This window comes from Triturus cristatus, chromosome 9 (assembly GCF_964204655.1).
Source record: "Triturus cristatus chromosome 9, aTriCri1.1, whole genome shotgun sequence".
NCBI classification, from domain to species: domain Eukaryota; kingdom Metazoa; phylum Chordata; class Amphibia; order Caudata; family Salamandridae; genus Triturus; species Triturus cristatus.
The window spans coordinates 264,097,316-264,125,238 of record NC_140592.1 but is presented as its reverse complement, the minus strand read 5'-3'; the positions used below and the strand labels follow the sequence as shown (position 1 = coordinate 264,125,238).

Below are 27,923 nucleotides of genomic sequence, written 5' to 3'. Positions count from 1 at the left end.
CTCCCCTCGGATACCGCGGAGGGAGGCGCGACCGTCTCTACGGAACTATCCCTACAGGACATTATGGGCGCCATTGATGGCATTAGGGAAACCATCGCGACGCAATATGAGGCCCTGGCCCGTAAGATTGACACTGTCGCGATTGATGTCACCCTGATCCGGGCCGACCTCTCCAAAACTAACGAGAGGGTCCAGGCTCTCGACACGCGGACCTCCACCCTCGGTGCGGAGGTGTTGGATCTGCGGGCCGCGCTTGGAGACATCAGGGTGGTTAACGATCATATGGCCCGGCGGCTTGAGGACTTCGAGGGACGTGCCCGACGCAACAACATTCGCGTCATAGGTGTACCGGAGTCCTCCGACGGCCGCCCGGTTGACCTCGTGGTCGAGGAACTTATCCTGAAACAGTTGTCCCCGGCTGGCCTAAGTAAGTTCTTTGCCGTGGAGCGGGCCCATCGAGTTCCGGGCGGTCGGCCACGGCCGGGGGCCCCCCCGAGGCCTATCGTGGCCAAACTGTTCTACTACAGGGACCGTGACGCTATTCTGCAGGCCTCACGGGCCCACGGCCCGGTTCGCTATGAGAACTCGACCATCAATTTTTATCCGGACTTCACGCAACTGGTCCAGAAACAACGGATGGGATTCCAGGGGGTGAAGCGTCGTCTCCGCGAGCTGGGCCTAAAATACTCGATGCTCTACCCTGCAAAACTCCCAGTGGAACATGGGGATCGGACAGCCTTTTTTGACTCTCCTGTGGCTGCAAGTGACTGGCTGGACTCTCTGCCGGACGGAGGTGGCCGTCCCGGACCCTCCGCGGGCACCGCGGGTGACGGGTCCCCTCAAGAATGACTTTTGGTCCTTGATTTTGCCGTTTTGCACTGTACAGTTGGGTCTTATTTCATTTGCATATTGTGTTTTACCAGGACCAGTGAGGGGGGCGGGCGGGGACGGGTCCCTTACCTCCTCTGGGGTCTTTTCGTAGAATGGGGTTAGAGGGGCGACAGGCACACTGCAAGTTGGGGGGGTTTTTTGGCCCGCAGGGGTGCAGGGTGGGGGGAGTTTGTCCTGGGGTGGGGTTGGGGGGGAGGAGGGGTTGTTTTGTTGTGTGTTTTTTGTTTACAGGGCGAGGTACTGATTTTTGTCCACATTTGGGAACTGTGCTGCAGGCTGGGGGACCCTTGATCTATTGGGGGGGATGGGGGGGGACGGGTTGAGGCTTATGTCATGGAACGTCAATGGGTTGGGGGACCGTATCAAGCGGGGTGTAGTACTGCAATATTTGCGTCGTTTGACTCCTGACGTGGTGTTTCTCCAGGAGACGCATCTGGTTGGCAATGTTTGTCATGCAATGAACAGGGGGGGATACCGCCTCGTGGCCCATTCTGGTTTCACAACTGGTTCCAGGGGGGTGGGCATTCTCCTGCGAACCTCACTTCCGGTGGAGATCACTAAGATAGTCTCGGATGACAGAGGGCGCTATGTGTGCTTGATTGGGAGGTGGGAGGGTCAGCCCCTTGCCCTGGTTTCAGTTTACGTCCCCCCGGGCCTCCAGAACTCCACCTTCACTGACTTGGGTCGAATGCTGCTTGACCTTCCGGACAGCCTCCTGCTTATGGGCGGGGACTTTAATTCTGTGGTTTCGGGGGAACTGGATCGTCACCCACCAAGGACCCTCCCCGCTGCCCAGGCATGGCTGGGTGGGATGCTGGATACCTTCGGCCTGGTGGATAGTTGGAGATTAATGCATCCGACCCAATGTCAATTCACCTTTCACTCGGGGGCGCATGGGAGTCTCTCTAGGTTAGACTACTTCCTGATGCCCGCGGCGCAGACTGGTCGGATTCGAGAGGTCAGGCACCTGGCGCGGGGTATCTCCGACCATTCTCCGCTGTGGCTTCTTTTTGACACCGGGCCGCGGTCTGCAGGGCGGATCGCTCCCATTAACCCATGGTACCTGCGAGACCCTACGACTCGTGACAGCCTGGTTAAGGCTATGGACCAATACTGGATAACGAGGGGTCGGTGTCGTCTGCAATGTCCCTGTGGGAAGCCTTTAAAACCGTGGTCCGCGGACACGCCCTTTCCCAGATAGTGGTGGCTAAGAGGGTCAAGAGTGAGGCAGTGGTGAGGCTGGAGACTGACATCTTGGGGCTGGAGTCGGCCCTGGAGGCGAATGTCACTCCGGACGGGCTCCATGCCCTCAGCCTGAAACAGTTTGAATATAGGTCCCTGGTCACCGACGCGGCCAAAACTATGTATAGGGAGCAGCAGGGTCGACTGTACGATGCCGGGGACAAGGCGGGAAAGTTGATCGCGTGGCTGGACAGGAAGGAGAGAGTGAATCGTGTGGTCCCGGAGTTGTGTGCTGCGGATGGTGTGTGTGTGACGGAGCCTGACGAGATTGTGGAATGTTTTGCCGACCACCTCCGGGCTGTGTACTCCCCAGTGACTGACAGGGATGAGGACGACTCTCGCCTTCTTCTGAGGGATATCGCCTTGCCCGGCTTGTCCGTCGAGGACCGTGAGCGGCTGGACGCCCCCTTGTCGGCGGACGAAATAGCGACCGCGATCCGCTCCCTTCGCTCGGGCAAGGCTATGGGTCCCAACGGTCTGCCCATTGAGCTATATAAATTGCGCCCTGACAAGCTTGCGCCCTTCCTCAGTCGCATGTTCCGTGAGTCTCTGGCGGCGGGTTCCCTCCCGGCCGACCAGCGTTTGGCCACGATAGTCGTTATCCCCAAGGAGGGCAAGCCGCGAGACCGCTGTACTTCTTACCGGCCTATTTCACTGCTAAATGCGGAGCCTAAGATCTTGGCGAAAGTCCTTGCCACTCGTCTGTTGAGCGTCGTGTGCGATCTTATTCATCCGGACCAATGCGGATTCATCCCGCATCGTAACACCGCTCTTAACTTGCGGCGTCTTCACGGCGCCCTTGCCAGGGCGGAGCTCCTCTCCGAACCGGCCGTGCTGGTTTCTCTTGACGCCACGATGGCTTTTGACACCATCGAGTGGCCATTCCTCTGGGCTGTCTTGGCTAAATTTGGCTTTGGGGAAGGATTTATTGGCTGGGTGAAGCTTCTTTACACGGGACCCATGGCTCAGGTGGTGGTGAATGGGCGGGTCTCTCGGCCCTTTGCCCTCGGCAGGGGCACGAGGCAGGGATGCCCGTTGTCCCCTTTGCTCTTTGCTCTCGCCCTGGAGCCACTCGCTGCTTGGCTCCGCTGGGAGCCCTCGCTTAGAGGGATCCGGTGGGCCCCGGGCTTTGAAGATCGGGTTTCGCTGTATGCGGACGATATTCTCCTGTATCTCACCTCACCGCGGCAGTCGCTCAACGTCCTCTTTGACGTTCTGACTTCCTTCGGGAATAATTCGGGTCTCACGATCAATTGGTCTAAATCCTGCGTCTATCCGATCTCCGGTGGTCCTCCTCTCCTGCCGCCTCGGCTTCCGATCCAAGTATCTCTGAGCGGCTTTAAGTACCTGGGGATATACGTTTCGCTGGACCCGGTGGCTCGCTATGAGCAGAATCTCCTGCGTCCGCTTCGGCGATTGCGAGAGGACACGGCCCGGTGGTGCAGGCTGCCCCTGTCCCCGCTGGGTCGGGCCGCGCTGTTCAAAATGATGTCCCTTCCCAGGTTCCTCTATGCACTCCAGAATTCCTTCGACGTCATCCCAGTGGCCTACTTTCGGGAGGTAGAGAGCCTGCAGAGGAGACTGGTGTGGGACGGGCGGGCGCGCATTGCTCTGGCTAAGCTTACTCTACCCTGGTACGACGGGGGCATCGCGCTTCCCGACATTCGCAGGTATTATTGGGCCGCGCAGCTTTCGGCCATCAACCATGCCACGTATGCGCCTGGCCTGAATCCGGCGTATGAGATGGACAAGTTCCTGCTTCCCGGCGGGGACTATAACAGGGCGCTTTACTCCCGCTCGGCTGGCCGGACCCTTACGGGTCCTACTAAGATTGCGGTGAGGACTTGGAGGGCTGCCACTGCGGCCACGGGCTGGAGTGAGCGACTGACATGTGCTACTCCTTTGTTTGCCTCCGATCGCCTTGGGAGCCTCTGGACTACGAAGGGGTTTGACCAGTGGGACACGATTGGTATCAGCAAAGTGGGAGACCTGTGGCATAAGGGCGCGGTTAAGACTTTCGCGGCTCTTCAGGCCGAATATGAGCTTACGGACAGGGAGTTCTTCCGCTATGCCCAGGTTCGACACGCCCTGCTCTCGGTCTTTGGAGAGGGGACCAAGATCCCGGTTTCCTCGCCCCTCGAGGACCGCATACTTGACGGACATGTCCCTGACAGTACTATTTCTTTAATTTATAAGAAACTGATTAATCATCGGGCTGACCTCTTGGTGCGCCTTCGGGAGGCTTGGACGGGGGATGGGGTGGAATTGGACGACGAGGACTGGCAGTCTGCACTGTCGTCCCCCAAGGAGGTCGCCATTCCAGCCCGTCTCCGGTTGGTACAGCTTAAGATTCTTCACCGGGTGTATGTGACGGGTCCTCGCTTGGTCTCGATGGGGTATTCCGACGATGGGCTCTGTAAGCGGGGTTGTGGGCTCAGCGCCACCTTTCTCCATATCCTGTGGGAGTGCCGCGAGGTGGCGGACTACTGGCGCCGGGTACATACGGTTATGGGACAGGTCACTGGGGTTGTGCTACTGCCGGAGGTGCGTCGCTGTGTCCTGAATGTGTGGGAGCCCAATGATTATAGCGCGGCTCAGACTCGGTGGGCGGCCCTGGGGAACATGATTGCCAAGAGAGATATAGCGCAGCTTTGGGGTGCCCAGCGGCCGCCCACCGTGTCAGTATGGAAGGAGAATATGGACTGGTGTATGTTCAGGGAGAAGACTGTGTATGTTGCCCGTGGTAAGCCGGGGGCATGGGGCAGAATCTGGGGGCAATGGAATGCATATCGCGGGGGTATCTGTACGCCCCCCCTGGTGGACACCGATATCGCCATGTCCCCCTGACCCTTGACGGTTCCGGGCATCTTTTGGAATGACTACATATGGACGTTCATTTCCCTTGCCCCCCCCCCCCCCCGTCCCCAGCCTCCCGGTACTCCTTCCTTTCGCGTGCTGCTTAATGGTCTGAACTGGAGTTCCCCGGAGGAAGCCTGACCTGCACTGTTTGTCTTTATGCCTCGCCTTTTGTTTTTCTTTTAGTTTTTTTTTTTTTTTTTTTGTGTTTGTTGGATTTAACTCTCCTGTTCCTTTAGAACTATCCGGAGTCACTACGGGGCCGAACCCCGGGAACCGACTGCAGCTTTGATAAATGTATATTTCATTCTGTCCTTAGCGGCCGGCCCTGGTGGTTGTAGGCCCGTGCTTGTAATCGAATTATTGCTCAATAAAAACCTTTAAAAAAAAATAAATAAAAATAGTGTCATGCAGACAATGTCCTGCGTGTTCCTGTGTCTCACCTTCTGCATCAAAGCTGCAGCACCTAGTGCCGCGATACTCCACCAGGCGAGCCAGCCCCTTGTCAACTAACGCAGTTCCCTCAGCCCACCTCTATCATCTTCCGTGTCAGCTACGGCCAATTGCAACAGGGATTGCAACATTTCCCCCCACTGGGATGCGATAGGTGTCATCCGGCGCCCCAATGATTCCTCCCTCCGGAGGGCCACCTCCTCCGCCTTTGCCCAGACTAGGAATGAGCCTCGCCATGCCTTCACAGGCGGGGGGGTGTCTGCCTTCCAGCGCTTAGTGAGGAGTCTCTTCGCCACTACAATCCCCAGATCTATAAATCTAGAGGCAACTTTTGCAGAAGGCGGTCTATGGAAAAGGTGCAGCAAATAGACAGACCACTCAGAGGGAATATCCCGTCCTGTGCACTTGTGGAGCGCCTACCGTATTGCCTGCCAGTAGGCGCTCAATACTGGGTAGTCCCATAGCATGTGGATTAGGCCAACGTCCGGTCCCGCACAACGGGGGCAGCATGCATCTGTACGATGGAAGTATCTGTTAATGGCTGCCGGTGTGAGATATGCCCTGTGTAAGATGAAGAATTGTATTTGGCGGAATCTCATGTTCCTAGGCACTCTTTTCGGACCCTGTAGCACCTTTTCCCATTCCTTATCGGACATGGGGCGAGCAAGATCCGCCTCCCATTTTCCGCGCAACGACCCTAGACTGAACTCCGCGTGCATCCGTAGCGCCACCGCAAACCATTTAACCAGGTGTCTCCCCCGTCCCATGACATGAAGATACTGCACCACTAAGTGTTGTTTTGGTTCCTCCCGTAGGTCTCCCCAGTGGCCTGCCAGTGTCTCCACCAGGGTTCGATGTCGGAGAAACTGGCCTCGAGCTAGCCCTGTCTCTTCCTCAAGGTTTGCGAATGGAAGAAGAGCCCCATCTCGCTAAAGGTCCTCTAAGGTACAGATATCAGCTGCATTCCAGTCCCTCAGTTCCACAGCCCCAAGCACTCTCCGCCCACTAAGTATTGGCCGGTGCATAGGGAATCCTTGATCTAGTAAGACGGAGACATCTACGATAACATTTGTAGGCCACTATCAATAGCAGCGGCGCCGGTTTCATCACATCTGCCGCCGGATGAAAGATCCTAAGTAGCTCAGCCAACGACAGTGGGGGGTCCGTTGCCGTCGGCGTGGCCCCTGTCCGCTAGCCAGCGAGCTATCCACTGCAGCTGCGCTGCTAGATAGTAATGCTCAAAACATGGCATCGCAAGCCCTCCCTGACCTACGGGGAGACACAATTTGGGTAGTGCGACTCTGTGCCGCGCCGTTCCCCATATAAAGTCTCGGAGGGAGCGCGTCAAGCCTGTGAAAAAGGACGCCGGGACGTATAAGAGGCAATTTGGCGAAATAGTACAGTAGACAGGGCAAGATTACCATCTTAACCAGCGCTATTCGGCCGGTGACCGAGAGGGAAAGTGTGCTCCAGAACTTCATCTGAGTCCTGATCGCAGATACGGCTCTACCCAGATTGCCCTCAACCAGATCCGTCGGCTGACGATATATCTGAATTTCCAGATAGCGAAAGGTGTCCGGCTGCCACTGTACCTGCACTCCTCCAAGGCGGTAACCCGGATCCCGAGTGTCTGCTCTAAATGCATACAGGCAGGACTTGGCTGCATTTACCCGGAGCCCCGAGAGCGCCTCAAATTCGCACAGGATGCGCTCCAGCCCAGCAGGAACACAGGACATGTCTCTGACAAACACCAGTAGGTCGTCTGCATAGAGGGACACCTGGTGAGTCGCATCTCACCAATCAGCCCCATCCTTACCCGCATAATCAACACCTCCCTGTGAGAAAGTGGCTCTGTATATACTGTTCCTTAATAGGTACAGGGTGTACAGAGTCCACAGACCCCAAGGGTTTAACAGAGGTTAAAGTTAGATATAACCTTACTCTCTAAAGTGGTAGCCTGGACGAGCAGTAAGGCAGTATCAGAGGACAGTGTAAAGCATTTGTTGTACACACTCAGTCAGCAAATGGTTCCACACACTCAATAACTGAACTCTAGGCCAATGGTTTATATATAAAAAAATATATGCTTGTTTTATTTTAGAACCAACACTTGGAATTAAAATATACTTTCTCGACAGGAGATGTTTCATATAAATACTTTTCTATATGCAATAGGCTTTAGTAAAAAGTTACAAGTAGTTGCAGTAGGCAATTCTATTTCTAAACACAACAATACATTGAGCTCAATGATAAATTCAAGTTATTCGCAACAGATTACTTTTTAGGTTACTTTTGTAATTCCAGGCCTGGATCCTAGATTCAGTCCTGGGTCAGTTCTCAGAATCAAGTGATGAAAGTCAACTTAAATACTGTAATGATTTTTAACTAATATTTAGCTATTTTAAAAGTTGACACTTAGAAAATATTTCAGAGAAAACAACCAATGATTCCCTACGGAAGAAAATGCAGGTTACAGGTACGGTACGTTCTCGTTACTTTTGTAATCCAGTACTGGGTGCCTAGACTCAGTACTGGGACCTTTATCCAAAACAGGTAAGCAATTACGTTTTCAGATATTATACGATTTTTGGAGAATATTTAAAGATTGCAGAAATCGACACTTAGAAGAAATTTCACAGAAAAACAGACAATGGTTTCCTGTGGAAGAAAATTGGGTTAAGGGTAAGTACAGTTGTAGAGATTTTTCAGAGTCAGTGCTGGGCACCAAGATCCAGCACTGGGAGTTCACCTAGGAACAGGTGAGTAAATTCGTTTTTGCCACTTGGCTGATTTTTGGTGAATATTTGAAGATTTGAAAAGTCCACACTTAAAAGAAATTTCAAGAAAAAGTCAGTCAATGTTACCCTATGAGGAAAATAGAGATTGCGGTTCAAGGGTAAGTACTCGACTGGCAGAGTTAAGGTTCTGGGCCCAGACTCAGGGTGCAGAGAGAGTTAGGCCCAATGTTATACTATGAGGGATAGGGGGGCCTTGTTTGGTGGCTGCTGACTGGCAAGCCACGCGGCGGTGGGAGCTGGGCTCCTGGTCACTTATTCAGGGCAACTGGGGAAGTAGGAAGGAATAGAGTTTTCACTGCCAGGGCCACTCGGGCGGCTGGGTGCAGAGTGCTTTTGAGCAGTCGGGCGCTCAATGGAAAGCCAATGGGAAATCTCCGGTTAGGAAAAAGACTGCAAGCTCGGGGATGAGGACTCTTCAGGTGCCACCACCACTTCGAGAGGTAAGTTAGGTAGTTGGAGGATAGGTAGGTACCCCGGGATGGGACCCAGAGGGCCGTGGGGCGCCGGGTGCAGGGGTGCCTTTTGGTGTCGGAAAATCTTACCCTCTGTTGATCGCGGTTGGGGTAGCACACTGTTCTGAGGCTGCAGGGTTCGTCAGGATTGTCGAGGGGGGTCCTTGGGTGCCGGACTCGGGGTCACAGTCGCCGTGGGGTCGTCCTCGTGGGTTTAGTTCACTCCGGCACGGGCCAGGCTTGGCTGGTGCAGAGTGGGCTGGGATCGCGGTTCCGGGCTGCTGCCAGGGGTGAAAGGTAGTTTCTGAGTAAAGCCTCTACTCATGGGAGTTCCAGGGAATCAGAGTTCAAAGGTAGCCAGGTCCTCCGGGGTTTCTGAGGTTGCTGGCCACAAGAGATGCCGGGATTGGAGCAGGAGCAGGTTCGAGGTCGACAGGCCGGTAGGGCTGGGGCCAAAGCAGTTGGTGTCTCCCGTCTCCCTCTCCTTCGCAGCTGCAGGGCAGGTCTTCTTTTCTTCTTGCTCTTCTTGTAATTTCGGAATCTGGAATCTGGGGAAGGAAGGTTCAGGGTGCCCCTAAGTACTAGATTTAGGGGCGTTACAGGTAGGTGAAGGGCAGGGACCAATGGGTCCCTGTCCTGGGGTGGGTACACCCCTTATCCTTCCTCTCTCCTGTGGGAGGGGGGCAGTAGCCTAATCCTGACTGGGTAGGGCTTCTCAGCCTTCAGGGCTGCCTTTATGGTGCTGTGGAGTTCGTGTTTGACGAGCTCCCAGCACCATGTATTCTTAAAGGGCAGCACTGCACTTACAGAGCCCAGGAATGGACCTGGGTACTGTAGGGGCACAGGGCTCCTGCTCCTGTGCCCACACCATTGGCATAGGGCACCCAGCTAGAGGGGTGGCTGATGTATGCCATGGCAGTGTAGGTGTGGGCATGGCACACAGGGATGTGTGCCATGTCGACTCTCTGTTTTGTCTTGTACCCAGACACTCAGCATGCAAGAGCAGTGTGTGTGTGTTAGGGTACAGGGCCTGTAAGGGTGGCACAATAAGTTCTGCAGCCCTTAGAGGCCTTCCCTGGTCACAAGGCCCTGGGTACCTAGGGTACCATTTACCAGGGGCTGACATGTGGCCAGGGTTTGCCAATTTGGGTTTTGTCTGTTAGGCAGTTTTTAGGGAAGGAACACAAGCCCTGGGCACCTGATTGGCAGGAACCCAGGGCACAACAAGGAAAAGTGCATCAGCTATTAGGCAAAAAAAGGGGGTGGTTACTGCAACAAAAACCCACTTTCCTACACTCCCTCACATCCGTCACATTCCCGTAAGACTGGAAGCATGTAGCAGTCAACGCCCTCCTCAAGAAGCTGTCGGATGAATCAAATAATCGAGCATCTTCTGACCTATCTCCCTGCTCCCCTACCCAACCAAAGTGATAGAGAATGCCACCAACAAGCAAATCACAACCCACCTCGAACTACACCACTGACTGGAAAACACTCAAATCAGGATTCTGAAAGAACCTCAGCACTGAAACAGCACTCACCTCAGCCACTGATGACACCCGGACCATCCTGGAGCGAGCAAAACAGTGGCCATCATCTTGCTTGACCTCGCTGAGGCATTCGACTCAGTATCCCACAATACAGTCATCAGAAGACTTCACGAGATTGGCATCCAAGGACCCACACTCAGCTAGATCTGCTCCTTCATCAAGGGAAGAGCCCAAAGAGTCAGACTTGCCACCTTTCACATCGAAGACCAAGAACATGATCTGCCAAATCTCCCAGGAATCGTATCTCAGCCCCACCCTCCTCAATGCACACAAGACACCACTCGCCAACATCATTCGATCTCAGGGCATCAGCATCATTTCCTATGCCAGCAACACACATGTATTGAATGAATGTCTTTTATATAGCGCACAGCTACTCTAAGAGAGTCCGGCGCTCAGCATAGAAGAAAAGGTGGGAAGGGGCGAAGCCCTCAAAAGTATGTCCAATCCTAAAGCTTTAAAAGATGTCTTTAGGGCATTCTTGAAGGGTCCTTCCTCGGTTATTAATCTCACTTGAGCAGGCAGCTTGTTCCACATACGTGCTGCTCTGACCCTAAAGGAGGACCACCCCCTCTCTGATGTGTTTGGAAGCGGGGGTATAGTTAATAGGCAAGCGCTACAATTCATCTTCTCCCTGATAGACAAGACAACCACCACCAGAGCTAACTTCACCAATTGCATGACCATGGTAACAGAATGAATGGGCACCATATACTTGAAGCTCAACTCCTATAAGACGGAAGTACCAGTCTTCTGAAACCAGACTTCCCTATGGGACACCACCTTGTGGCCAATGGAGCTTTGACCAACACTAGCCACCACAGACCACGCTAGGAACCTGGTAATCATCTAGGACTACAAGCTCAACATGACAACACAAGCCATCGCAGTGAGCGCTATCTGTTGCCACAAGCCATGAAAAATATTCACATGGCTGCCGCAGAACACCAGACATAGCATTGCGCAAGCACTAATCACTGGCAGGTGCGAGTGTGGCAATGTTGTCTACGTTGGAATCTCCAAGCAGCTCCTAGAAAGACATCTGACCATCCAGACCAATGCCAGACTTGTACTTGACCTCCCACGCCACACCACACCCACATCTCACCCCACCTCCGAGAGCTGCACTGGCTCACCATTCACATATGCAGCATATTCAAACTCCTCATACACACATACAAAGCCTTACACAACACTGGTCCAGAATACCTCAACAACTGGATACACTTTCACGAGTCTGCCAGACACCTACTCTCAGCCTCACTCTCACACATCCCTACATTCACAAGAGCAAAACAGGAGGTTGTTTGTTCTCTTAAATTGCACCAAAAAGCATAGAACTGTCTCCCCAACCCATCAGATCCTCCTCACTTCTTGAGTTCCACAGGAACCTGAAGACCTACCTCTTCGAATCACTCCGAGTGGATACTCACCTACACACCTGCTCAAGTGCCTGGATACTATCACAGGTGATTTGTGAGCTATACAAATAAGATAACATAACAATGGAAACCATTGTGCCAACACGACTAACTGGTAGGTTTAGAGAGCACACATAATACTCTAGTATTACAGAATTCTTGTTAAATCTGTCCGATATGTGCCATAAAAATGAACTCTATTGAATCCTTGCCCCTAATAATGCTCTTTAGTCCCTCACCATTGGCAAGAATTGCAGGATACTTAATAGTTGTGTTGCTCTGCAGTCCGTTGGAGAACATGATGTTCTATTTAAGAGTAAATATATGTGAAATGGGAATGAACCTCCATTAGAAATGTATTCTTACAAGCAATATCTTTAACAGATTACTACATTTTCTTCCTGCCATCAACCTTTTAAATGGACTGCTTACATGCCGGTTTGGGTTTTATCTGGTGAAGTATCTAAACCACTTGCCTCCTGTAAGTCTAAAAACAAGTTTTCATCATCACAATGGCTTACATCATCTCTTTGAGACTCTTACCCCTATCAAAACATCTGTTTTACAGTGTGCAAGAGACATATCACCACCCAAAACAACTTTTTTAAAGCTGTGTAAGGACTGTCGCACACAAATGTCTGTTACAGATCCTTATCAGGTTTCCCTGTGATGCCTGGAGTAGAGCCATGTCTCTAAAGCCTGCAGTGAACCTGAATGCACCACAAAACCTGTCCCAAGTTGAAAGTACAAGATTTTGCAGTTGTTTCAGGGTCCATTCTTATTCTTGATTGAATTCTTGAGGTAAGTCGAAGGAAAAACATAAGAAATCTAAGTGGGACTCGGCCCCTTCATGCCACTCACACACACTCCCCAGAAAAGGTGTGGGACGGTGCCATGCATCTTAATCTCGCTCCCGAAGCCGCTCGACTTAGGAGCTGATCCTGCAACTTCTTCCAGCACAAACAGACTTTCCAGGGCCTTCAGCTACTCCACAACAGATCAAAGAGCCCATGCTTTGGATCCGTTCTGACTCCCTCTGGAGGTCCTGCGGGCCCCACTGAGCTGCTCCACTTTGGTTTTACCAGCTCCCCTCTTGTGTTAACGAAAGTGATGGCAATGGTCTCAGCACAACTCGGATGTCAGGAATGCCATGTCTTCCTTGACGACTGGGCGTTAAAGGCAAGCTTGCCCCAAGCAGTTCTCAGTCACCTAAAGACAATGGCGAACCTTCTGTCATCTGTGGGGTTCACTATCAACTTGCTGAAGTCACACCTGACTCCTGCTCAGACACTCTTTCATCAGAGCCATTTATGGACACAGTTCAGTTTCATACCTTTCCCCTGGGAAAGAATACAGGACATTCAGGCTATGATCGATATCTTTCGGCTTCAGTCCTGAATTTTAGTGAGCTCAACTCTGAGGCTGCTCCGGTTGATGGCTTCCTGCATTCTGGTGGACCAACGTGCCAGGTGGCATATACCGGCTCTGCAATGGGACCTGAAGTCTCAGAGGGCCCAACATCAAGGGGATCTCTCCGACCATGTTCAGATTTTGGAGAAAGCTGCAAAAGATCTGCAGTGGTGGTTAATGGACCTCAATTGGATCAGCAGTAGACCCACTCCTTTCCCCACCCAGAGCTGACTGTGGTGACCGATGTATGGCTATTGTGTTGGGAAGGCCATCTAGGAGTAGTGAAAATCTGGCAGAGTCTCCACTCCATATAAACCTTCTGAGGACCATCCACTTGGCGTTGAAAGCCTTCCTTTCATCCATCAAGGGGAGGCTGGAACAGGTGTTCGCAGACAACAACACTGCCATGTGGTACTGCAACAAGCAGGGTGGCGTAGGGTCATGGACCCTGTGGCAGGAGGCCCTGCGCCTCTGAAAATGGCTTGTCATCAAGGAATTGTCCTAGTGGTCAACCACTTGGCAGGGTTGTTGAATGGCAGGGCAGATGAGCTAGGCCATTGGTGCCTAGTGCATCACTAGTGGCAGTTGTGCCCGTAGGTGGCTCAAAGTCTCTTCCACGAATGGGAGTACCTTGGCTCGATCTGTTTGCCACTGCCAAGACCGCTTATGTCAGCAGCTCTGCAGATTGGAATTTATAAAGTGTCTCTCGCTCGAAGATGCGTTCCGCCTCGAGTGGAACTTGGGACTCCTCTATACCTTTCCATCCATACCACTCCTGCCCTAGTTCTCAAGAAGTAATTCTAGTGTACCTGAATTGTGCACGGAAGGTATGGTATCCAGAACTCCTGGGGTTGAGCATCTGTCCTTTGATCAGACTGCCCCTCCGGGAGGATCTGCTGTCACAGAAGCAGGGCAGGCTTCTGCACCCATACCTTCACAATCTCCACCTTTAAATTTGGAGTTCGAGCACCAACGGGTGAACACCTTCACCTGATGATTGATGTCATCTTGACAGCCAGGTGTCCCTCAACAAAAACTGCATTCGCCTGTAATTGGGACAAGTTTGTGGCTTGGTGCAATACTTAGCAGATAGATACCCTCCTGGCAAATTTATCTGACGTTTTGTTTTTTCCCTGGCCCAGCAAAGCTTTGTTCTGGGCACAGTTAAAGGGTACTCTTCGGCTCTTTCAGCTTTTTTGCTGATGCCGGATCAGTCCTCATTCTTTAAGACCCCAGTTAGGCACTTTTTGAAAGGTTTACATTTGTTTCCTCCCTCCCTCTTTGTCATGCCACATTGGCACCTTATCTTGGTCCGTGTGTTTCTGAGGTGCGCTCTCTTCGAGAAGTTTCACTGCTGCTCCTTGCAGCTTCTCACCTTCAAGACAGTGTTCCTCATCTTTGTTACTTAGGCGTGGTGTGTGAGTTTGCTTCAAGCTCTGTTTGGCAATCAGCTGTATACCACCATCTTCCCAGACCAGCTGGTTTTGCGGACATGGGCATCCTCCCTGCTTAAGGTTGTGACACCATTCCACGTCGGCCAGAACATCACCTTGTCGGCGTTCTATGCTCTGCCTCATCCCTCTTAGAAGATGGAGGGATTATATCTCTTAGGCCCAAAGAAAGCAATGAGCTTTTAAATAGATCGCACCAGATAACACCTGGTGGGTAATCAGCTCTGTGGTGGGGTTCTCTGGAGTGAAAACAAAGCAAGGCTATGCGGTAGAGACCCATCTCCTGCTGGATTGTGCTCTGCATTAAGATCTTCTACACACTCGTGGCCGGACGGCGAACCAAAACCGGCCCTGACAAAGTGCTCGGGGTTGGGGGTGCGTCCGAGCTCTTTGCCAGGGCCGGTTTTCGGCCGATTTTGTTACATGGCCGATTTTGCAGCTATGCTGCAAAAACGGCCCTGTAACAAAAACAGCCCCAAGGGGGCCAAAACCACCGGCCCCCACCCGTGCGGCGCACCGGGGGATTGCCCGGTGCCTGCTACGGCCAGTCCGGCCCTGTACACACTGGCTAAAAAGCAGCTTCCAGTAGGACTGTGTGCTCATTCTACCAGGGCTAGTGCTGACTCCGCTGCGTTAGCATGTGGGGTACCTGTCCTGGACATTTCCCAGTCGGCTTCAGGGCATCCCTCCATACGTTCCCGAAGCCCTTTTGTCTGAACAGTCAAGTTTGCCAACAGAGGCATTTTGCCCATGCGGCCCAGCAGGACTGTCTGATTTCAGTCCATTCACAGACCCATCTCCTAATTCCTAATAGATACTTTATTGGTTCTATTCAGCATGAGGAGTCTGTGTCTAGAAGTCTCTAAACTGAAACTGACGTCAGCGCACAGGAGTGGTGTCTTTATAGGCTCGGCACGTCATTTCCAGAGAGGAACTGCATCAGTGTGGCGCTACACGGCCCCACCTACCAGAGTAGATCCAGTCTGACACCTGAGGTATACTATAAAAATGAGGAATATGTGGCTATATAGAGTCTCTAACAGAAGAGCGCTACCGAAGGTAAGCAACCTCTTAGTTCTTTACCGTCATCCGGGGCTGCATTCATATACATAGAGCTCATATGGCATTACCATGACGTGTGTGTTGTTTGTTGAAACCAACAGTGGATTCTTATTATTCTTTATTTCTAGAATGCCTGAGAGGAACGGTTGGAACTCTACTGGTGGAAAACCCAGCTTGTCAGAATGGACTCACATACACAGGCCTTGTAAAGGAGTGTGCAAAGCTCTTCGGTCTCCGAGGCAGGAGAACAAAACTATACCAAGACGAAGGTGAAACACAGGGTAAGTTTCAGATGTGTGCTGGCCAGTAACAAGGTGTTTTGTACCAAATTATTCGAATCTTCGAGAATGTTTTGACTGATGCCACTAGACACTTTTTTATTTTTTTTTAACTTTGAAAGCACTTCATATGCAGATAGGTATATTAAAAAGTGGCACCGGATTTGCATTCTCCGAGTCCATGTTCATTTTTTCAGAAAAGCAAACTGCAGCGCGGGGGCAATAAAGCCTCCCCGAAAATTATTTGTGTCAACGCTCATGATTAAAAGCTGTTAAAATAAATGGCTTCAGTGATCACCTTTTCAAAGCAGTGGACTCGTCGATGAGCCTGAAAAAGTGCACGACCAGCAGGATGAAAATCAATGTGTAGTTAAATGACGGGAAGTGATTAGTTTCTCTAATCACGTTCGGTTAGGAGTCTGGCGTGAATGGAGGCTTCCAGGTGTGATTGATTGGCATTCTCCGAAGCGGGAAGGTCTGCCGGGTTCATTGGACATTCCTTGAATTTCAGGAGTGGGAGCCAACGCCAAGATATAAAACATTTTGACAAAATGATGAAGAAGTCAGTGCCTCGTTCTAATTATTATCGAACACTGCCTGCATGTGGGTTAGGGGTGGCTACTTCCTTATGGCTACAGTAAAAAAGCAATATGGGAGCTGTCTATTGAAACACAATCCTGGAGAGGAATATGATGGTTCTGACCGTTGACTCTTAGGTTTAAAAAACAAGCATTTTCAATGCAATAGGTGTCGCATTTACACGAGTTTAAGCTAATGGCATTGTAAATGACAATGCCTTTTATTTATGTTTTAAAAACGAAAACAAAAACAAAAATAAAAGGCATTGTCATTTACAATGTCGATAGCTCAAACTTGCGTAAATGCGAGACCTATTGACTTGAAAATGCGTTGCCTACGTAAAAGTGCCTACCTTTCATTCCAACAGAAGTATGCAGCAAGCCTCGCGTGAGGTGCCTGGCTCCAGCCACGCCTGTGCCCCTCATCTGAACTTTCTGAGGCTGGCACCGGCTCCAGGCGACTTTTTCCGGGTCGTGAAGGAAGGGAAGAAATAGGGTTGTGGGATGGGGATTCAGGAGCAGAGGGAGGCACACGTGGGTGGCTGCAAATTAATTAAATAAAGAAGTGTGGCCGCTAAAGTGAAAGTGGACCGCACTGCATGCAAATTAATAAAATAAACAAGCGCGGCTGCTAAAGTGCAAGCGGACCGCGCTGCTAATTAATTAAATAAACAAGCAGGACCATTAAAGTAAAAGCAGACCACGCTGCATGCAAATTAAGTAAAGAAGCGCAGCCGCTTAAGTGAAAGCGGACCGCGCTGCTTGCTAATTAATTAAAAAAACAAGCGCTGACGCTAAAGTGCAAGCGTACCGCGCTGCAAATTAATTAAAGAAACCTGTGCGGCTGCTAAAGTGAAAGCGGACCGTGCTGCATGCAAATTAATTAAGTAAAGAAGCGCAGCTGCTAAAGTGAAAGTGGACTGCGCTGCAAATTAAAAAAAAAAAATACATTAAACCAAATAGTGCTCACAGCCAAGATAAAGCAGACCGTGTAACATGACGAGTAAAAGGTCCAGTCCTTATGGGCAGTAACAAATGGAGACAAGGCGGTACCAAGAAGGGACTAACAAGCCTATTAACGAATCAGAAGCCAGCATGGGCGGGGCTTCTAGTGCGTACCCTAATACAGCATGCCTCGCAGATCGAGCAACACATGAGCGCTGCCGCCAGGCCCGATCTAAAAAAACAACTGTTGTGCTGTGGATATATTGAATATGAATACATTATACCGTTGTCACAGATTCTATTTCTAAAATGTGACACCCCAGCATGAGCTATCATTAATTATTAGTCAATTTACTAGTAGGTTACAATGTGGGAACAAATTAAACCTGAGATAAACCTAAAACTACTTGAAAAGAAACATTGACACTGGGTTTGCAGAACAGGCATAATTCATAGTTTGCATTTTGTTACACTTCTGAGCCAAGTGTGTTTGTTCTTTGAGCACTAACATCGATGGAAAACCCTCCCATTCTTCTTTGACCCACACAGTAGTAGAGTCAATTTAAGGACCGCCACTACGACAGTGCCTAAGGTTGCCAGTCACCTGTAGATATTGCTTTACTTTATTTTGCAACCTAAAAAGTAATTTGTGATTTCGAAAGAACATGATCTGTTTGGCAAAATGGACTATCAGTCACATTGTTCAACATTTCTGACAATAGAACATGTTTCAGCAGCGCATTTTGCTTGTCCGTGGATGATGGTGCCCTGGGTGTGCACTGTCAATCAAGTCGTTTTAAGGATGATGTCTTTCATTGGTTTTCAAGGACTCAAGCATTCCATAACACTTTTTCTGGAGAACCTTCTCCTTAAGTGTCCCAAGAAATCCAATCATCCTTGTTGTAAAGCACTGTCCTGGCGACAATGACATCTCGGCTGCCAGTCCAGGATTAATCTGAGGCAGTTAGACTTGAAGGATGACACTACTATGATACATTAACCCCTTCCATGCTCATGACGGAACGGTTCCGTCATGAGCCACGGTTGAGCTGTGCTCATGACGGAACCGTTCCGTCATGAGCCCGCCCGCGCTCGAACCCTTCAGCACCGCGGCGGAATTCGCCCAGCGCTGAAGGGGTTAAGCGGTCAAGCAGAAAAAAGTGATTTTTGCTTTGTCTGCAGTGTGTGATGGTCTCAATGGAATTGGATGCATTGCATGAAATCATTTGTTATAACCTTTGTTATACATTATGCTCTGGAAGGTTTCCACAAAGGTTTAATGGGGTATGGTTTGAGGACAAATGCAAATTTACGTTGATTACGTGCATATCTACTGATGCTCTGATTCCACTGATTGTGAGGAATGACATCTCAAGAGTGAGCCACACACGTTGAGATAGGGTGAGTAATAAGTGATAATTTAAATTGATGTTACTGTTCAAAAGGAAAATGAAGAAGCTAGATGTGATAGAGAGAAATGATCACGAATTGTGCGGCTAACCCTGGAAAGTGGATCAACCCCCTATTAATCAGTAGGCTGCTTTAGTGCAGTCGGCATGGTGAGGTGAGCATACTCTCGATCTGAGGACAAGTGTTGGATAGAGCAGAGAGTGGAAAGTCTTCACTACTGCCTCGAAGGAGATGATGAGGAAAAAAGATTGTTGGTTACAGCCTAACTGTTGGCATCTCAGTTGCAGAGATATGTCCGCCCAGGAGCTGAATCCCCATCCCCTGTGTATACTTAAAAAAAAAAAAAAAAAAAAGTTTAGTACAGACAGTTGTCGCCTTAGCACTGAAATCTAAGCCATATGTGGATCTCATCTCCATTTGGGTATACAGGATTGTGCAGTGGCGTGCCTGCAAGTCTAGCAGCCTGAGGTACTGCTGGCTGAATACTAAGGAACCTTCATATCCACCCACCCATATTCAAGCATCTGTCTTTGGATCCTGTAAAAAACACTAAAAACAAAATGAGAATTGAAGAGCGAGGCCTGGACGCCAGATGGGAACAGTTTTGTGTAATTAAAGACAACCATGGAAGACCTGTTTTTCATAGGCATGCCTCAAAATGCCAGCATCGAAACAAACTTGCAGTGTAGAAAGTACCTGGGGACCCGCACCATCCAAACATCCAAAGAAGAGACTACTGAGCAGGCTATCCCAGATCATGTAAGAAATGGAGAAACATGACAGAGTCAAGAAAATATCTTGGGCAGACGATCGAGCTACATAAAACCTGAACATAAAGAATTTTCGCTCTCGCCGAAAGTGGCATTCCTCTGAAGAGGGAGTCAAATGCTTAATTTGTCCAATATCTACCCAGTATCTAGCCTCATACTTAGCTCTTTATGGTTAAAAAAAAGGGCGTCTGGTGTTAAAATCATGTATGAATAAAGATGTGCTGCTGGATATTTGGCCTTTAACCACATAATCTTTCACACATTTAGATGTTTGAGAAAGCTTCTGAGGTCACCTGGGAATTGAGTGGTGCATTGTGCAGTTGCATTGTTGTGAAAGTTCATTAATCCCAGGGACACATCTGTTCCCAGTAGTGACAAAACTATGTCTTTAGGGAATGTTATCCTTAGTACACCTTGCAGGTGGTAGAGAATCTCCAGTATGTCTACAGAAATGTGCTTTCAATAAAACTTACTTGAGAATACTTGATGTCATTTCTTCACACTCATTAAGTTCCAATACCACTTCTCCTCTCACCCTAAAGTTTGCCAGTCCCAGATTGCAGGTTCTTAATCTTAAGAAGTAGAGGCAGTTGTCTACACCACCTTACATTGGCAGATACCATCTTGTCCATGATCAGTTTGAGTAATGGTTGAACCATTTCTCACCTGAAAAACAATACCCTCCATTTCAACTCCTCCTGAAAAGAGAATAATCTGATAAATACTTCTAGCCGCAGATTCTTTGCTATAGAATAATCCCCAGGAGTCAGACCGGATCTGGAAGTGTTTTGAGCAGCACCACTCTACGCCGGTAGTTGGTGTCCTTCAGCTCCGCGTCGTCCACCCTGGAAGTGACAGTCTGTACGTATCTAGGTGCCACTCTGGCACGTTGATGTCCGTTCTCTCCTTTCCACGCCAGATAGCGCTGATCCAGTACGAGCTACTCCTTATCATTTTTTGACTGACTTTTTGTTTACTATTTTTGAGAGTTCTTCTTTCCTTGTGTAAGGATGCCACCTAAGAAACAAGGTGGTTTTAAACCAAGTGATGCCTGTCACAGACTGATGTCTGTGACATACCCCACTTGGTGTGCTTGTGGTGCTTTGAGCATGACCACGAATCCAAGTCCTGTGAGGACTGCCGTGCCAGGCACCCCAAGACGCTGAGGGAGGAATCGCCCAAGCTCCTCACCGCTTGACTACCTTGCGAGACACACGATCATATGCAAGGTCCCAGGATAGTTTGCAGAGCCTCACCCAGTGATCGTTGTTGCACCCAATTTCATTGGGTAAGTCCCACAAGCATAAAAAATCTAAGCAGTCGAAGAGGTCTTTGACTTTGCGGCACCGGTACTGACTCATTAGCACTCGTGGCTTCTCTTTTCTGCGGAGCTTGAGCCAAGGTCCACTTTGTGCTTCCCTGATTTTCTCAAAGCCAGAGCAACCCCAGACCGGCTTAAATACATTTATGAGACCATGCACCTCATATTTTGGTGGTCCAGCCCCTCTGGAGCATCTTCGGGCCCCACGGTTTTGGGAGAGGCCCCAATGGATCCCCACCAGCGAGTTTGCTCTCCGTGTCAGTCGGGCCCCATGGATCCTTAGTTGGATCAAGTACGGAGCCACTGGCGAGACGAGACCTTCCTCTGTGCCTGCTCCAGTGATGGCAATCCCCATCATTCTTGATTCCGACATGGAGCAGTGTGGGCGTCGTCTGAGACTGGTTCCAGGGCTGACTGGGGACTATGCTCTTCGGATTGGAGTCGGGTCCTTTTGCTTTTGACAGGAATGGCCAGGAAGACAAATTGGAGTGATCTGGGGGCCTTATGGAAACCAGCATCCCATAGATGAGAATGAGAACAACTGATACGAGAAACTGGTGGAGGGCAGTGGCTTAGGCACCTCACATGTCACTGGCTTGGTCTTTCCTCCTACCGTGGCTATGAGGGAGGGAGCCTTTTTTGCTATGGTGATGCGTAGGGTGGCTGAATTCTTGGACCTTCAGCTGCCCATAGTGACAGTCAAGACAAATGTCTTGGCGGAGGTGCTTCAGCTGATAGCCGCCCCTCTGAACCATTACTTCCTTTTAATGAAGCCCTTACTGACGTCCTCCTCAAGGCCTGGTCCAAGCCTTGCACATGGGCTCTTGTGCATAAGACGATTGCCTGCCACCATCCCTTGCTCCTGGAGACCCCAGTATCCTTACCCAGCACGCCACTCTGGAGAGCTTGGTGGTCCAAGCCTCTACCTATGGGATTAACCCTGGTGTGTTCCCTACCACTCCACCGGATAGGGAATCCAAGAGGCTGGATACCTTTGGCAAGAGAATGTTCTCTTCTGCCAGCCTTGCCCTGCAGTCAGTGAACACTGTGTGTCTTTTGGGACGATATTACCAAACAATATGGGATTTGGTTGCACAAGTGCTGCCTATAGTCTTGTGTGAGGCCAAAGCCCTATTCTTCCTATGTATTGCTGACTGGAGAGACGCAGCAAAGTTCACCATGTGATGTGGACGCAGCACAGCTGATTCTCTGGGTAGAGCAATTTCATCGTCGGTGGCCCTTTGGCACCACAAATGGGCAAGAACAACTGTTTATTTCAGGGGATGTCCATCGCTCGCTTATGGACATGCCCTATGGTGGCTCTCATCTTTTTTGAGAGATGGTGGACTGAGTGCTGGAGTGCTTTAAGAATAGTAGAACTAAGGCTAGGACCTTAGGCTTGTTTATGGCCCTGACTTCGCCCCAAGTCATCCTTTGCCCCTTTTGTGGCCACGAAGGGGTCTCCAACTGTCTATACCTTCATAGCCACCACAGCCTACAGGCTTCCCAGCCTTATCATTGCCTAAGGCGGTGGCCCATTGGACGGTGCGGGACACGTTGCCAGAGGTCTGGCCAGTACAACCCCTTACCCCAACAGCTGCCAAACCTCTTTAGTTTGACCTCAGATCATCATGGGCATCCAGTGGGCGGCAGGATCCGACATCACCTGCACCACTGGTGGCCAGTAACATCGACCATTGGGTTTTGCATGTTGTCCAAAGGGACTACTCCCTCCCTTTTGTGACTGTTCCTCCACCCATGCCACCTACTTATGACTGGCTGACGGAGGGCCACCTCTCTTTGCTCCATCAGGATATGCTGGCTCTCTTGGTCAAGGGAGCCATAGGGAGGGTGCTGGCATCAGAAGGGGGTTGTGGTTGCTATTCCCAGTACTTTCTGATGCCAAAGAAGGACAGAGGACTTTTGTCCTATTCTAGACCTGACCCATCTCAACCTCTTACTGAAAAAGGAGAAATTAAAGATGCTCACTCTCATCCAATTTCTGTCTGCCCTGGACCCGTGAGACTAGATGGTAGCGTTGGACTTGCATGACAAATATTTCAACATCCCCTTCCTGCCTGCCCACAGATGTTACCTGCAGTTCACGGTGACTCAAGTACACTTTCAGTTTGCCATGTTCCCGTTGGGCCTTCCCAGCACCCCTCGGGGGTTCACAAAAGTGATGACGGTGGTTGCAGCTCATCTGCGGAGATCAGGGGTTCCATTCTGGCTGTTGAAGGCGGGCTTGCCTCAGGCAGTAATTCTCCCATCACCACTCTATGGCGAACCTTCTGCACTCACCAGTGTTTACTACCTACGTACCAAAGTCACACCTCATTCCCTCTCAAATGCTCCCTTTCATCTGAGCTGTTCTGGACACAGTGCAGTTGGCGGCCCATCTTCCTGAACAGCAAGTCCAGGATATTCAGGCTATGATACCAATATTTCAGCCTTTATCCTGGATTTCGGCGAGACTGACCCTGAGGTTTTTGTAATTGCCTCCTGCATCCTGATTGTTACTCATGCCCATTGGCTTATGCAGACTCTGCAGTCGGACCTGAACTCCCAGTGGGCACAGCATCAGGGGAATCTCACCAACATGGCCCAGATCTGGGAGGGAACTGCGAAAGATCCGCAGTGGTGGCTGATGAACCGTGATTGGGTCAGTGGCCGACCCCATTCCCTTCCCCAACCAGAGCCTACTGTGGTGACTAATGCGTCACTTCTGGGATGGGAAGGCCATCTGGTAGAGGTGGAGATTGGGAGATTCTGTTTTCTAGCGGAGTCCGAGCTCCATATCATGTCACTTTATCTTTATGTCACTGATGTCATTTGATGATTATTGAATTTGACAGGTCTACGTTTTACAGAGTAAAAAATAATTTTTATGTCAAATCATTTCTAGCTACGCGTGTTCCATCCTGAAGTCTATAAAGAAATGTATTAGATTTGTTTTTGCATGATTAATACTACATAGCTTTAAAGCAATTGCGCTACCCGTCAGAACCATTAGCAGAGCACAAATGGCATCACCATCCAGAAGTGGTGCAAGAACTCTTTCAGCAGTAAGGAGAGCCTTGGTTACATCTGTTCACCACCATCTTAAGTTGCATGTTGTGGCTAGGTTTCTTAAAGGCTTGAAGCACAAGTCCCCCCTCACGCCCCCAGGCCATTCATCATGCCCCAGTGGGATCTGACTCATGTTCTCACCTTGTTGTGTGCATCTTTTGAGCCTCTGCTCAATTGCCTTCTTAGGCTATTGACCATCAAAACTGCTTTTTCATTGCCATAACTCGGCCAGGAGGTTCAGCGAATTGCAGGCACTCTCGGCACACCCTCGATAAATCGCCTCCTACCCGGACAAGCTGGACCCCAGAACACGTGCATCCTTCCTTCTGAAGGTTGTGACTTCCTTCCATGTAGGTCAGAACATCACCCTGCCTACCTTTTTTGCACCACACTCCACCAAAGACTAGGAGAAACTCCTCCATCTAGACCCAAAAATTGCATTGTCGTTCTACCTTTGATTGCACAAAAGAGTTCGGGTGGATGATCAACTCTTCGTGGGTACTTAGGATCTAAAAAACACAGGAAAGCAGTGCAGAAATGGACCATCTAAAGATGGATAGTGCTCTGCATGGTTTGCATGCTCATTTCACCAGAGCTAAGGCTGCGTTAGCATCCGGAGTTCCAGTTCTGGATATCTACCAGGCTGCAATGTGGGCTTCTCTACACGCGTTCACAAAGCATTACTGCGTGGACAGTCTGGTCCATTAGGATTGGCACTTGTTCCTCCCTGCAGGACTTTCTAGTGTGAAACAGTTTTGCAGACCTACCTTTTGCTTGGGTATCAATTCCAATGCTAAGGAATCTGCAGCTAGAAGCTACTCCCTAATGGGGCACTTTCTGAACCCTAAGTGCATCACCAAAATTCTCCCCTCATTGGTGAAGGTTTTAATACCCACAAGCCAGTGGCAGCTCCTCCGGTAAGGTGGAGGAGCATCGCCCCACTCCTCAAAAGAAAATTAAAAAAGATAATAATGTATTGTTATTATCATGTTATTTTTCCTATTGAAGTCAGTGGCTCACGAGGCGAGGCTGGCCAGAGCAGGGGGAGGAGTAGTTTGCACTCCTTAAGTATGCATTACTGCTTGGGCCGGCCAAACAGGCATGCGCACTTTGCATTACACAGCCTGGTGAGGAACATGCGAAGCCTCCCAGTCCCCCATCTGAGCGCCGAACCACAGCGCTCAGACCAATCACAACGCTGCATTGCGGCGTAGTGATTGGCTTAGTGGAGCCTGGGACCCCAGGTGCTTCTTGCTGGCGTAGTAGACAGGAAGAGGACTGAGGAGAAACGCTGGCCGGCCCAGGTAAGCATTTTTTTTTTTTTATTTCCTCTCAACCCCCTCACCACCCACCCCACCACTCCCTTCCGGTAGCAGCCACTACTGCCACCAACCAGCTCTACCAACCAAACAGAACAAACAGCGCCATCGCTTCTTAGTCAGCTGAACAGGCCCTGGGCACCTCTCAAGGGGTGTAAAGGACTACACAAGTGCAAGGAGGCAGAGGATGGTGCCCAACTAAGGAACACCGTGCCTATAGCATTTCCCACCAAAAGCATCCACCACGCCTTAAGGATAATCTAGAGCCCACATTATCTGAATTCCCTAGAAGTGGTTTAGTTCTTGGATCTGTTATAGATATTTTTAATTCAATAATTCACAATCAGTCAGATATTTCAGTTAGATATTTATTACTGTTGTAGTAACTATATGGAAGGGTCTGTTGATTGATGAATTTGTATGTCTAAAGCATGCACCAGGAGATTTACAGATGGACACCTCACAGGGGAAAGGGGGCACTCCTGTATAATAAAATACAGGACAGCAATGTAGTAAGCTTTATTACATGGAACCTTCTCTCAGGCAGTGTTCGAGTCTACATGCCCTTTGCTACACAATCCTCCTTTCTCTCATAAATAACTATCTTCTTGCTAATAATTTCACTTTTATATATTGCTTTACTGTATCAATGGGTTCCTAGAAACCCAGTTAGTTTTAGAGTATAGTTTTACTACCATTTATATTGTTAGAATATCATGCAGGCAGTTTTATTATTTTAATTTAAATAGGGGTGGCCACCTCTACACCGGTCAGTTTGTTCACATTGCTTATGTGCGTCCCTGTTGCCATCCCCCTCGTCACACAGTCATAAGCTGCAGTTTGCTTTACCGGCCCACTTCCAGGGCCTCGCACTGTTACGATGGGGAGGGATCTTAAAGTAGTGAGCCTGAATGTCAAAGGCCTTAATCACCCCAGGAAAAGACTTGCAGTATTGTCCCTCTTGGCGGGCTTGGAGGGTGACATCTGTCTATTGCAGAAGACTCGTCTCTTTTCCAAAGATTCCATACGGCTGCGTGATAGACGCTTTCCCCAACAATTTTGGTCGGCAGGTCCATCTAAGAGAAATGGGGTGGCCATCCTGCTGGGAGTCCGCTTCTCCGGAAAGGTGGTGGCGACAATAGCTGAAATAAAAGGCCGCCTTTTGGCCATCAGGGTCCTTTGGGGGGGAACTCACCTCACTATTGCTTCCTTATACGCTCCTAATACACAACAGGAACCCTTCCTGCTCTCCGCATTTACTGACATTCTTTCTACACCTGACGCAGCCATTCTGGTGGGAGGGGACATGAACCTGGTCATGCATGCTGAAATAGGTCTGGGCAGCGTACGGGCCAGGCGGGAGAGCTTTCTGCTAAAGGGCGGGTATAGTTAAGAGATAACGGGTTGCACGATGTTTGGCGGGAGCACCATCCTGGGGAGCTGGATTATACCTACTATTCAGCAGGCCATAAGACGTATGCAAGACTAGACCACTATTTGGCTTCAAGCGCTCTATTACCTCTATTACACTCGTCAGGGATTGAGGCCTACTCTCTTTAAGATCATGCACCCCTCTCTGTCCACATCCCAGCGCAGCGCCCGCGTAACTTCCCTCCAAGCTAGTGCATGCGCGTGTCCCTACTGCATTCAGAAGACACGACGAAGCATATTAGGGCTACTATCACAGATTATCTAACACTCAATGACACCGCCACTACATCCCTGTCCTCGATTTGGGAGGCCCTGAAACTAGTCACACAGGGAGGATGTATTGCTATATCAGCGGTGCACAATACGCTTCGTAAGGAGCAGCGTCAGAAGCTGGAGAACGAGGTACTCTAACTTGAAGCGATTCATAAGCGCACCGGTGCCCCGAGAGTCCGGAAGCAATTGGAAAATAAGAGGCGTATGCTGTAACACCTAGACCTAGATAGGGGCGAGTATGCTCTTATCCGCTTACGCCATAAATTCTTCTTAAGCAGCGACAAATGTGGCAAGATGCTAGTTCACCGACTCCGTGCTAAAACCCAAGCCTCGCGTATCTCTGTGATTCATGACCACAAGGGGGTGGAACACGCGGAAGATGAAAATATAGTCGATACCTTTAGCCAGTTTTATGGTGTCCTTTATACTGGCCAGGACACGTCCGCAAGTGAGTCCCGAGCTTATCTAGCCACGTGCGATGTTACACCCATCACTAAATTTGCGGCAGAGGGGCTTGAGGCAGAGATCAGAATAGAAGAGGTGATCTCGGCTATTTCTAGACTGAAGGTGGCAAAATCACCTTCCCCGACGGCTTCCCTGCTTCCTTCTACAAGGCCTTCTGCGTGGAGCTTGCTCCCCTTTTAACTAGACTATTTAACTTGTTCTTAGAGACTGGGAAGGTAACCCCCTCTATGTCTGAGGCGGCCATTACTGTTATTCCGAAACCGGGCAAGGATGTGACGGAGTGTGGTTCATACAGACCCATCTCCCTCCTTAATATTGACGCGAAGATTTTCGCTGGAGTACTAGCAGCCTTCCTTAAACCACTCATGGCGGGAATAATAGATCCTGATCAGGCGGGCTTTATCCCCACTCGACAGGGGGGAGAGAACACCAAGCGGCTCTTTCACCTGTTAGATAATGCGCGGAGATCGGATCTGAA

General features: G+C 50.0%; 1 protein-coding gene across 1 annotated transcript in view; it reads left to right on the top strand.

Moving 5' to 3' along the window:
* The window catches only part of IARS1 (isoleucyl-tRNA synthetase 1), a 645,156-nt gene that overhangs the window by 604,564 nt on the left and 12,669 nt on the right, over positions 1–27,923 (top strand). Inside the window, exon 33 of the mRNA XM_085624880.1 lies at positions 15,715–15,867. Coding sequence (XP_085481006.1) covers positions 15,715–15,867 — 153 coding nt within the window. The remainder of the gene's footprint in view (positions 1–15,714; positions 15,868–27,923) is intronic.